Raw genomic sequence first — 13007 nt, 5'->3', positions numbered from 1 at the left:
GGTTTACTCTTGAGAAACAGAAAAGAGAAGAATATATGTTTGGCCTTGGGGAGCCAAACATATTGAGAAGAAAAGCCTTTCCTTTTTTTTAAAATCTCGTTAATAATAAAAGCCGGGGGAGGGGATGAGCAGAAGAATATAGACAGAATCCTAAAATGACAAACATTCATAAAACAAAGCTGAATCTTAAAATAATACTGTGTAAATGAATCTTAGGAAACCTAGTTATGATAAAAATTAGGAGAAAATGGTTATGCAAGCCACATCAAGAAGCCAGTTGCTTACCATTTAAGAATTCAGAGGCACAGCTTTGGGGAGAAAATATTCTGGGAAATTCGTTGCAGTAAAAAGCATTTTTTACTTGGAGTAATTTGAATGTTTATTACTTAAACATTCAGCTCTAATTCTGTTCACCTGGTTTCCCTAAGTCAGTCAAATTTGGAGAATAATTTTAGGCTGTTAGTCCTATGATTCTACTGAGGATCGCATAAACAGATAGTCTCCATCCTGGAAGATGGCATCGAAATGTCCCTGCAGATTTCCCATTGATAAATATATAAATACACCTCTCAGTACATAAATAAAAATAAATTATTTCAACAATAAGTAAAAGGCCAACTCCCAGGCACTGCTACCACACAGTGCCTGCCACCCAGTCCCCAAGAGAGTGCCTGGAGCTCTGTTCAGAAGGACAGCTCATGTCCCTAGGGTGTGGGCAGAAGGCAGGGCAGCCGTTCCTGTCCTGCTGGACCAGAGGGCTTCTGCAGCTGAGCAGCCGCTTCTCCAGACTAAACCAGACTATGCCACTCAGCCCTGGCACTCCTGACCCTCAGAGGACACGTATACGTGCCCAAGTGCACACATACAGGCCCTCAGCTCTCACGTCGCTCCCCTTCTCCCGTTCCCAGCTCTAGCACCTAGCGTGCCACACCCAGGTCTCCAAAGTCTCTGCTCTCTACACAACAGAGCTGTGGTGCAGGATTGGCTGCCTGACCCAGGCCCAAAGCATAGCCATTTGGAAACTGTCCCTTCTTGCAGGGAAGAAGCAAGCCAGCCAGCAGCTGCAGCACACACTCCCACATCGCCCTTCTCTGACAGTTTCCTCAGTACACGTCCCTCAGGGAATGTACGCTGCAAATGTCAGGAGGTAGAAATGTCTGCACAGGCAATTGTACCAACAGTGTGTGTGTGTGCGCACTCCCCTGCAGAAGTGTGCCACTGTGCAGTGCAGACTGACAGTGGCAAAAACTACATGCACATGTACAAAAACTGCAATCAACTTAGGAAGATGTCTCTGAACGTGCAGCAACTCTGGTGGAATAAAAGTATTGGTATATTGAATGCCACAGCGATAAATCTCAATTACCTGTTCACAAGTAATTCCTTAACTAAAAAAACAGTAGATGTCGAATGAACTAAAAGGTTATGTTTAAATGCTCCAAGTAATTTCTATATTTCTGATCATTTGCCTTTGGAGATTAAAAAAATAAACAAGCAGGGTCCCATTCAGTGGAAGTGTGTCTTTGTCCCCAGAGGTTTCTGCATGTGCAAGCATTTTAATCCAGACTGCCAGAACCCCCAGGCTTTTTACTTTTAGTTTGCAGAAGAAAACTTATCTATGTTGACTTATATGTTGCACAGAACAGACAAATAAAAGTCTCAGACAGGCTTTTTTTACCCAACAAAGGCTTATTTTTTTCCCATCCTTTGCTTGGGCTCAAGCACTCCTGCCCTGCGTGCCGCCACTTTAAACATGATCAGATCTGTGCTTCATTGCAAATAACAACTGACCAACAATGGGCCCTGCTTCATAGATTTGGGAATGTTTGGCTTAAGCTGCCAATGACTGAAGGCCTTTAACTCCCACCGGCCAGTCACAGTCCGCTTTGTTGTTGTCTGTTGATGTGTCTGTGCTCATTATTCCTTGACATGCAACATCCCCCCTTCCACCCTCCAACCATCCACAACCGCACAGAAAGCAAGATTCAAATGGGAACAGCTGTAGTGGTTCAATGGGAAATGATGCCTCTTGTGCAAAGGGGAGGGAGACAGAAAAGGGAGAGGGCCTATTTGAGAAAGGCAACAGCTTTCAGAGAGTCTCGTTTAAGAAATCTACTTTTGAATATACTTCAGTGAAATCATTGTTGAAATAGGCTGACAATGGAAATCTGCCCAGATTGAAAATGCCAGCCCTAATTCAAAAAACAATTCCTAGTTAATAGCTTGTTGCATTTTTAAATTATTTCTGGACTTTGAGCTTTTGAATTAAATGGCTAGCTGGGAAATGTTACCATTGTGTATATATGTTGTGCGTATAAATGGGCATAGATCTACACAGAGCTTTAAGTGGATTTTTTTCCTAACACATTTTTGATTTATGATATCTGCAAGAATTATTTCTTTAAAGATCATCAGGATGTAAAACAGAGTATTATGAAAGTAACCATTTGTTTAGAATGTTAATCTAACATGGAAACAAAATTTGTAACACCACACTATAAGGTTAAAAAGAAAATAGTATAATAAAGGAAATACAAAGGCTTTGGCATGGTTTTTACAATCAACAATGGTTAATTTTGATATGTAGTTGTGAACAACTTCAAAACACTTAAGTTTAAAACTCTTGCAAGCACTTTTAATTGATTAGGAATGAATTCTAGATGCACAAAATGATTGGACTGTGAACAGTAATACAACTATATCTAAGAACAATTAACTTTTGCTGGCCAAAAAAGAAACGTATGATTGCATGAAAATGTGTATAAAACATCTATAGAGTATTCTTGTCAAATATAAATGAAATTAACTTTATTATAGAAATCATTCTGAGGATTTCTAGGGAAGACAAATACTTACATTTTGACATAAAACAAATTGGATTATATCGAAGACACACTCTACCTTTTAGCTATCAACTTTTTTCTTCCTTGAATTTATAGCTTACCCTTTTTTGCACATAAACTTCATCTGTTAACAACCTTTGGAAAACCAACAGATATTTCTTACATAAATCTAGTGCATGTTGTTCCAGGTTTAATTATATGCAAAGGAATGATACAAACTTGGAACATCAGTCCATAAAATGAACAGATGGGTAGAAGTATTCGATATATCTTGATAAAACTCTTAAATTCGTGGCAAAGCTTGTTGATCATGGTTTCCTTTTTTAAAAAAAAACAACTTCATGACCAACACAGATCAAACATCCATCCAGTCTACGTTGTTCTTTTTTTCATTATAACATACAAATGCCCATTTACAAATAATACACCAAAATGAATAAAAGTTTGGATACCAAAATGAAGATTTGTTCCAACTGATATCGTGCCTTCTGTATACAAAGGTCCTTGTTTCAAGTCCATTCCCCAGTGGTAAAATACAGGACACAGTTGTAGAACTGAAGTGCTTCTAACAGCCATTTTCTTTCTTTCCTGAACGCCCAACTCAACTGTTGTGTCCACATAGTCACTGACTGAATTAACACAATATTTCCTTTTTTTTTTTTTTTTTTTACTGTAATCTTGGCCAATATTGAGACATATCAGGTTCACTTCCGGGAACTTGAACTGGAACTGACACACCAGGGGAAATGAGTCCTAGAAGTGGATGAAAGAAATAGCCATGTAGATATTCCCTTCAAGAGATAGGCATGGAGTATGAATGTATAGGCTTTGAAAAGCCTGTAATACTTTCTAACATTTTCTACTATATTAAAAACTATTTCAACTGTTACCACAAAAAGTAGCTTCAGAAACTAGGCCAGTTTATGCATATCTATTAATTCCAGGTCCCCCCACCAAAGATAAAAGAAAAAAAAAAAACTCTTGTTTGCAACCTCAGAATAAAACTATCTCTGGAAAACCACTGTGGTACTTCTTCGGTTGCAGAGAAAGGCTTATAGGAGCTAGGAGGGTGAGAAGTCATTGAACAAGCACCCACCACACAGCTCAGTGAGCCCTGACTATTGAAGTTTGGCTAAAAATCTGCCCTCAGAAGACAGTCCCAGGCCCTGTCTTCATGCACAACTTTAATGACCAAATTCAGGAAACACAGCTTTGTTTTTTGTCTGTGTGGTGTCAAATTACTAACTAGCTTAACTGAATTTCCCTTTACAATCAGTTTTTCTGAGAGATAAAGGCAGCAAAGAGTTAAACACACCCTCACACCAGGCCAAGAGGTTCTTTCTGGGTAAACTTTGAGCGAAGGGAGATCACCTGGCAAAGGAAGTTGCAAAGGCCACCCTGTGCGGCCTGCGGAGCAGCGGCTCACCTGTTGAAGTGGTGCCCGAGGTGCCCATTGGCTGACTGTTCATGTGTGTCTGCATATGTGGGGGCGTGTAGGTATCATAACTCCGCCCGTTCACCGAAGGGCTGGTGGGCAGCATGCAGGAGTACGAGGAGGTCTGGCTGGGGACTGGGGGCTGCGAGGAGAAAGGCAAACCTGTGGTTACTGAGAAACATCACATAGCCCTATCCCCAAGGCTCCCTCCTCCCCAGGAACTCTGCCAACAAGTCTGATCATTAAGGATTCCTTCGTGTAAAGTATTGGAACTCTCTATGATAAATCTATGATCTGGCCTCCAACTAGTCCTTCCACTGGCCACAGCTAGAGTAAAGTCGTCTGTACGTCAAACTTCTAAAGCACTGTGAATTCAGATGACAGTTGGCACCATCCATCAATGAATAGGATCTTTGTCCATTTTCATCTCTAACCTCTACTGGCATCTTTAGAGAACCTGTAGCATGAGGACCCCCATTAAAACACATCCCCTCTCCCTGCAAATCTAGATCTATTTGGGAACCCTGTGACCCCCAAATCCCATATCTCAAGCAGTAAAGTGTGGTTTAGGGACCTTGGGAACCTTTCACAGCAGGACTCCTGGGATTAAAGATTCTTTGAAGACGCAGGTCCATAATGGTCTCAGGTTAAAATGGTCAGAAGTGTCAGTAAATATAAACCAAGGCCATCCTGAGAATTAACTGACTTCCTAACAGACCCAAAAACCCAGATTGGGTTTTAACCATAAAATTGTGTTGCTACACTCTACATGTTCAGACTGGTAGTGTTGAGGAGATAAACCTTTCTCCTAACTAAATAAGAAATACGCAGAGCTGGGACAAAACCTCTCATGAGCTCTCACGGAGCAATGCCAGGGCAGTGAACTTGGGATGAATTCATAGACGCATAATGTTGGGAACAGGGAGACAACAGTACAGTGTACTACTCTGCTCTGCAAATGGGAGAAATGTTGAACATTTCAAGATCCACATTCTCAGAGAGGGTGACGAATCAGAGAAGGTTCAGAGGAAGACAGTCACCCTTTATAAAAAGGTTGTGAAGATTTTGGTCAACAGAATGAATTAGATGGACAGAGACTGGCCCACCCACACCAAAATTCAGAGAGCACTTTGAACAGACATTTTCACTGTCTTTATGCTTTATGAATGCATATACTTTTGAATTATATAAATTGTGTAATTTTAAAAAGTCAGTGTTTACCCTTACACCACTCTGTCTATAGAAACAATGCTAATATATGGTAACAACACATTTTGTTATCCGCACAGAAACTGAGATATTGCCACAATATATAAAACTGAACAAGACTCTCTATGGCCTTATTAAAGTCAGATGATGACTGCCAACATCAAGTTCAAAGAGGCAAACAAGCCTTGAGGGCCTTGTCAGAATTTCAGCTTGCATTTGTTTCTAATTCCTACAATCACTTCCTCTAGGCAAACTGACTTCTGGAAAATTCCAAGGCCGTTATAGCAACACCAACTAATGGGCTGTTAATCCCTTAATTTACATCAATTGCACTATCTCCAGTAATATCCTGATGCAATAAAAATAAACATGTAAATAATTCCTCTGAACTTGCTTATCTAGCCGCTCCTATGTTAGTCTGAAGACTATGAAACATTCATTTTGCTGTTATTTGGATTCAAAATCCAGCAAAAGATGTTCAGTGGAGAATAAACAATCTGTGTAACCCCAGAACTGCTTCCAGCAGAGATACATGCTGGCCGATCTCACACCATCCGACATCTCTAAATGTTGCACAAACAGGAGTCCCAGGAAAACCAAGGCAGAAGGCCCATCAGAAGATGGATTTTTTTTTTCCCATCAAGAATTCATCCAGTAACAAGGTCTAGTACACCCCACCTGCCTTATACAACTGCCATCATAAAAGGTGAACCTAGTACAGAGCCCCGCAATGTATTTGGTACAGAATTAAAAGGAGGGGCAGGTTATTATATCAAGTGAATAACATCAGGCTTCCCAGGCAGATAGGAAGGCCACAAACTCATCACACAATTCACAGCAGAGACACACTAAATTTCCAGCAAATACCTTCTATACCTTTTCTTATTGTAAGACGTACAGAGAAAACCAGCTTTCCCATTATAGAAAGGATATCTCACTATGTAAAAATTTCATTTTTTATCCCTTTTTTCTTCTTCACTAGTTTAATCACATATACCCTAAACAATGCCCCAAATGTATACATTATATATTTTATTAATATGAACATATTACTATAAATCCAAATTTAGAAATACTAGTCTCTTACTATCCCACAGTGTGCCAGCATTATTTCCACTTTCTGGTACAAGTTTCACTGCTACCCAAAGCACGCCCCAGTACCACCCAACACTGTCAAGCTAACATTATGATAAAAGGCAGATTAACTTGACTGAAAGGGATCAGTTTTGTTTTGTTTTTTTAAGGGCATGAATCAAGGAGAGTCAATCAATTACAAGAGATTGGATTGACTGTCTCAGACTTGACTGGTCAGGCCGATCACTGCAGTGCGAAAGGCTCCCTAGGGTGCAGACACAGCCAACGAGGTCTGCAACCCCATCCTATTCCTCACTTCTCCTCGGGGCACGGTGCGGCAGGCAGCCGCCGGCCTCACTTACTTGCATAGGCAGGTTATTCGCCATGGTGAAGCTGGGCATGGGCGGCAGAGCGCTGTACGTGTTTGTGAGGGCTGTGTCTGTTCGGCCCAACATGGAGCCAGATGTGAAGGAGGAAACTGCAGAGAGAGAAATGACAGGTAGTCGTGGTGAGAGTCAGAGCCCGGAGCAAACAGGTTTAAACACACTTATTAGCAGCGTTGGGATTTCAAATTACCAGGTGTGGTGGGTTGTGGGATTGGTTGGTAGACACTGGTGCTGAAACTACTGCTGATAGGAATATGACTAGGTGTGTTGCTGGCCTGTCTTCTCTGATTCCTCAGTTTTTCTTCTCTTCTCCATTTGGCCCTTCGATTAGAAAACCATACCTAGGGAGCAGACAGAACAGGTTAACCCTGTGCCGACCCCAAGCCCAAGCCCACCCCGCACCTCCATCGCCACCCTCCCCACCTCCATGGCAGCAGATTATTTAGTAGATTGAACCTGTTACTATTTATATAAATAAATGGTGCCCCTTAGAAGTACACTCATCTCTAGGAAAGGCAAATGGTATGAACTACAAAGTGTGAAACCACAGAGTCCCTGGGTACCTGTATTCTTGCTTCAGGTAGATCTATTTTGGCTGCTAGTCTTTCTCGGGCAAACACATCTGGATAATGGGTTCTCTCAAACTCTGAAAGAGTAAGTGGATTTTCTATGTTGCGCCAGAACTACACAAAATATGTTGACCTGGATCGAGCTGCTTCCCGCCTTCCCATCACCTCCAGCCAATTCCCCTTAAAATCCTTTGGCTATTAGTGTTGGCTGTACTTGGAAGAACTTTCCCACTAGAACCAAGTTAAATTTTCTTTAGAATGATATTCAACGACCCTTCAGTGGCCTTAAATAGCCAAATCATCATTTTTTCTTTGTAAGTTAGACTTCTGGTCTTTGAATTACTGGTACATGAAAAGAAGAAAGAAGACACACACATATACACACACACACTCTGAAAAGATGCCCAGAGAAAATAAAAAGACAGAAAAGAGAAACCTTTTCAGTCCTCTATGCAAAGGGCCCTGGCTAAATTTAGCTCTTTGTACTGAAGATGTGGCATTTACTTTGATTTACTGCTTCTCTACTTTGAAAAACTCTATCACCTTTCTCCAGGGCCTCAATTTGCTCTTGGGTAAAGGATGTTCTATTTCTTTGCAGCTTCCGCTTCAGCTGAAGCCGCATTTGAGCCTCATCTGAATCTTCTCCGTTGGAGCTGATAGAGTTGGTATTCTCTCCCCCTCCTTCCTGTTGCTGGCAGCCATCTGGAACAAAAAGAATAGGACGGGTAAGAGAAATTTGGAATGACTTGGAGCCTCCAAAAGGGACATGGTATATAGTCTTAAGCTCCAAGAGCAGTTTATTCTGACAGTCTTACTAAAACATTCCCAAGGTAACTAAGTATCGGCCTTCTTTCAATAAAAGACATACGAGACATTAGTTACCTGGTCAACATTTTATTTGTCTCTGTTTTTATCAAGATGAGTCTTTACAATCCACACAGAGTGGTATTTCTTTGAATGACAAAATAAGCACTGAAGTTTCCAATTCAAGTGATCTTTCATTAGTAACCCCAATGCCCCAAATGCCTCACTCAGTTCCAATCTCCCTACAGAATGTATTTACCTATGGTTGTGTTGGGAAAATAGAAGAGTGATGTTCAAGATTTCAGTTGATCTATAATCAGTAATTCCTATCTAATCAATTAGATGTTGATAGGTTTGTAGAAAATGCTATTAAGAAACCAAACCAAGCTTGTAATCTTTTAAAAAAAATATTTATCTAGTTTTTATTTGAATTCTGCACAGTCAATTTCATTTTAAAGGTTGTGAATTTAGAAGTGCTCGCATTGTTCTGCAGTTTTATTCAACTATTGTATGAGTGCGCTTCGCCTTGACACCTATTACGAGCACAGCTGTAATTATATCATCACCAAGAACAGGCTATAATTGCTGAAAATGGAATTTTATATTTAGATAAAAGGACTGTCCATTCTTTGTAATGTGTTGCACCAGAGAAAAGTAAGATTTCTTTTAAATTTTTAACGTGTAATTTTAAAAAAGAAATAGTAGAGAGTTCACTAACTAGCTAAATATGCTATGCTGCAGCTGAATCCTTGGCATATCATTTAAGTAGTACATTTTTAATTAGGGCATTTCCACCACTTTTAATGTAATTTCTATCATTAAACAGGGGAAAGTTTTATTGTTTTCCCTTGCCGCTTGGAGGGTGAGATGTGCACTTGGGCTAGCTGTCTCTCGCCTTGCACCTTGCCTGTGAGGCCAAAGCCTGTCTGAAGGGAAGGACTCAGGCCCTGGCTGGGCCTCCAGGGCCACTGCGGGCTGGGTCCTGAGTCTTGGGTCCTGAGGCCCCCAAGGGACATCAACAGGGCTGCCCCACTCCCTATCCTGGAAGCTTGGCCAGTTGGCAGGGGAGGAGCCACTAGGAGTGCCTTGGTGGGAATCGACTTGGCCAGGAATATCATTTATAACCAGGAGACAATAGGCAGCGCCTTCAAAGAGTTCAGGGAATTGTGACAGGATCTAGTGGGATCTTTTCAGGAACTTTGAAATGTTTTAAAACCCCAACTTTCTCCCCCATTTAAACAGGCGGATTCATCGGCACTGGCCACCATATGGGCCCTTGGAGATCTATTGAGATGACCACCAACACTTGAATAGCGAGGGGCTGCTTTTCAGCGCCGCACAATGCCCTGCGAGTAAGGGAAACTATTAAACTCCTGGGGCAGGAGCGTTGGCAAACTTTCGTGGGCAGAATTTTGAGGCTACAATGAGTGCGGACAACAAAAGGATTCTCTTGAGGCGTGCAGCGGGCCACATTGTGTTACAAGAAGCCCAGTCAACAGACTTTTCAGTGAAGTGTGTTAACCCCTCTGCTCCGCTATCATTAATCACTGTCCGAAGAGCGGGCGCCTCGGTGCTATTTAGGGCGCTTGGCTGGGGGGCTGGAGGGTGGATGGGGGGGCCAGGGCAGGGGGTAGGGGGAGGCAGGGAGGGTGGATGGGGAGCAGGCTGGGTGTGTTTGTGGGGGATGGGAGGAGGCAGGATGGGGACCTGGGTTGGGGTGGGGGAGGGAAACTGGGGGGAATGATGAGGGGAGGGAGGAGGAAGAAAGGAGACTCAAAAGAGACAGACGCCAGAAAGGTATAAGAAGAAAGGACAGAAAAGAATGAGGAGACAAGAGGGTCGAACAAGAGCGGGAGAGAGAGGAAGAGGAGGACAAGGGGGAAAAAGAGCATTAGTAAATAAGCAAGCTGTGGCTCTCTTTTGGGTCATCCTGCCCTACATCAGAAGGGGGGAGTCAGGGAGGGCTACTTAGCGAGGGAGACACTCTTGTTCACGACTCACGTGTGTAGGCACAAGTGTCTGCTAATTTACTGCCCAAGTTTCTGGGTGACTTTTCAAAGTGTTTTGCTCCCCTCTTTATTTGGGGGTTTCATGAACCAGGAAGACTAGAAATAACCCTTTTGGTGCCAACTAGAAAGGCAGATCACTTATGGCTTTTTGAAAATACAAATATCTGCACACACCAGGAATTTCGGGTGGGGCTGCTGAGGAGGACACAGTCCCTATCTCCCCATGGTCACTCATACCCCTGCCTTCCAGGAGCCCCCCCAGTCCCTTTTCTGGATCATCTGATCTTGCCAATGAGACAAAGCTGCCTGAATCTCCCTCAGAAGACCCCTACAGATAGCATTCTCTGCTCTCCTTTGCCTCTTTGACATTTTCCAAATTTTAAAAACATGGAGATTCATAATCATATTTCTTTCTCTCTCTCTCTTTCCCTCTCTCTCTCTCCTCACACACAAACACACAGTCTTACACACATGTGAATGCTATAGTCACGCAGGGCTGGCATTTAAGGGGAGAAAAGTCAATAGGGAAACGTGAGCTAAATTTTAAATCTTTAAGAAAAAAAAAAGTGAAATTAGCAGCAAGAAGAAACCCGTGGCTGCAGGATCCCTCCACAACCCTGCAAAGCAAGTGTGCACCGTTGAAAACTTGCTTGCTACTTTAAAAGTAGCAACTATTTCCAACCAGACAGTGACCGGTGACCAAGTGGTCACTCTCAGATTGGGTGCCTCGCCTCCCCCCCCCCCCATTTAGTGGCCTTACTCTTAAAGCTTTTAACAAAATAAAACTAGAAGTTGGCTCTCAAATTCCCCACATGATAAACCTAAGTGGTAGACAATTAAGCTATCTTCTTTAAAAGGCGCCCCCTCAGAGCCGCGCAAAGAAGGGGCCTTCAATGGGTGCCGTCCACCTTCCAGCCTAATCCGTGGGAAGGCGAGTGAAAGCGCCTCCCATTATCCCAGCCCCAGGACCATCTGACGCTGGGGATAGGATTTGTTTCCTGGAAGAAGGAGAAGAGAGAGAGAGAGAGAGAGAAAAGAGGCTGGGAAATAAAATCATTCCTTAGTTTCTTAGTGTCTTAATCAGTGAGGCGGAAAACAAGCAAGAAAAGATAGCAACCCGGTTGCGGCACCTTTTCAGCTCTGGAGCGCGGATCAAAACATTGTAGCATCTGTTGAAAGAGAGACTGACTAAATCCTATAGAGGCCCCGGGTATTACGGGGGGTGGGGGGTGGGGTGAGGGGAGGAGATAAGAAAAAGTGTCTCCGTGATCCCTAAAACCACCAAATCGCTGGAGAATTGGGGCTGGATAGAGTTGTCTCTTGTTGTTGTCAGCCCACGTCGTCACGATTTTATTCACTGCCGCATGGCGTTGATCAGATGGAAACCATATTTGTCTCCCTCTGAGACCTAACCTCGCCTTATGCTTTTGGAGTAATGGACTCTTTAAAACCCAAGAACGGCTTCCCGGGCCGGGAAAGGGGGCCAGGGAGGGAGAGTGGCCCTCTTAGCGCCGAAAGGCCTGAGGATTCCCCAGGATCGCGAGCGGAAGCTCGCCTCCAGCGCCCGCGCCACACGCGTCCTCCCCACGCAGCTGGGGCGCCGGGTCCTGCGCCTGGGGGAGGATGCACAGGAACAGGGGTTTTGGAGGGGGGGGAATTGGCCCTTGACCCAGAATTTTCTAGCAACAGGGCACGTTAAAGTTAAAAACTCCTGAACTAGCGCCACCTCCGGCCTCAACCATCACCACCAAGAGCTTAGCAGGTTAGACTCTCGCTTCCTGTCCTCAAGCTGCCAGGGACGAAAATTTGCCCTAATCGGGCGCCACCTCTGGTGGAAGCTGCCGCCCTCCCTCCTCTTCTGTCTCGGCGCCAAAAAGCGGGAGGGCATAGCCACCCCCTGCGCCCCAAGCAAATGTGAGCCTCTACCCGGGAGGCCCGGGGGTTGGAGGCTCTGGGCTCAGTGTCCCCACCCTCCAGCCTGGGCCACTATGTCCTGCCTTTCTCCCCCAAGACTTCCTGGACCAAGTCGGGGAAACTCTTGGCGGGGGAGGAGTCACCAGGACTTGAGATTGCTGGGGGCGGAGGGTGGACGCTATCAGGAGCGCGAGTGCCAAGTTCGGAAGTCATTTGGGTGTGTCCAGTGTGCGCATGTGGGAATCCTACAGTTTCAAAGGTCAGGCAGGGCTGGGGTTGTCTACGCTCAGCTGGGTCAATCGCTGGTCCCACCACAGGTTGGAGTCGGCCTGGGCCTGGGCACCCGCCGCGCTCCCGCTCCCGGAGGCAGCGGGGTTGAGGCCTGGCGGGCGGGGTCGCCCAGGGGAGCCGGCCCGCGCGTCAGGAGGCCTTGGCCGCCGAGTGGCCGCGCTGGGAAACAAGAAGCGAGCGCTTTGCTCCCTATCTTCCCAGTGTCCGTCCTATATTGTTTTCTGCTCTTAAAACTGACATGTCTAATTGGCAATTGGTGCCGAATCGTGTCCAGAGGTCTCTTGTGGAACATTTCTACAGCTGTCTCCTTCAACTAGACGCTTATTCATGTCGCCTTAATGAGAAACAAAACGTTCTCTAATGAGCAATTACAGAGCGACAGGATTGTTCCCATAACAAATTCTTGCGAGTGACAGAAGCATCCTTTGTACCAGATATTTCGCATACTGTTACCGATTTTCCCTTCCCTAGCC

General features: G+C 44.3%; 1 protein-coding gene across 9 annotated transcripts in view; it reads right to left on the bottom strand.

The window, feature by feature from the left end:
- Positions 1 to 2535: 2535 nt before the first annotated feature.
- Positions 2536 to 13007, bottom strand: part of PAX6 (paired box 6) — a 29806-nt gene continuing 19334 nt past the window's right edge. For 3 of the 9 annotated variants that reach the window (XM_076002051.1, XM_012739829.2, XM_012739828.2), the window contains exons 9-14: positions 8060 to 8218; positions 7511 to 7593; positions 7138 to 7288; positions 6924 to 7039; positions 4270 to 4420; positions 2536 to 3596 (exon numbers count right to left, since the gene is read on the bottom strand). In XM_076002051.1, the coding sequence (XP_075858166.1) occupies positions 3511 to 3596; positions 4270 to 4420; positions 6924 to 7039; positions 7138 to 7288; positions 7511 to 7593; positions 8060 to 8218 (746 nt within the window). In that variant the 3' untranslated portion in view covers positions 2536 to 3510. The remainder of the gene's footprint in view (positions 3597 to 4269; positions 4421 to 6923; positions 7040 to 7137; positions 7289 to 7510; positions 7594 to 8059; positions 8219 to 13007) is intronic. The other 6 variants (XM_012739837.2, XM_012739836.2, XM_076002052.1 and 3 more) reach the window with 2 other exon arrangements.

Source organism: Microcebus murinus, chromosome 4, assembly GCF_040939455.1.
Source record: "Microcebus murinus isolate Inina chromosome 4, M.murinus_Inina_mat1.0, whole genome shotgun sequence".
NCBI classification, from domain to species: Eukaryota; Metazoa; Chordata; class Mammalia; order Primates; family Cheirogaleidae; genus Microcebus; species Microcebus murinus.
The sequence above is the reverse complement of the archived record's forward strand: the minus strand, read 5'-3'. Positions and strand labels throughout refer to the sequence as shown.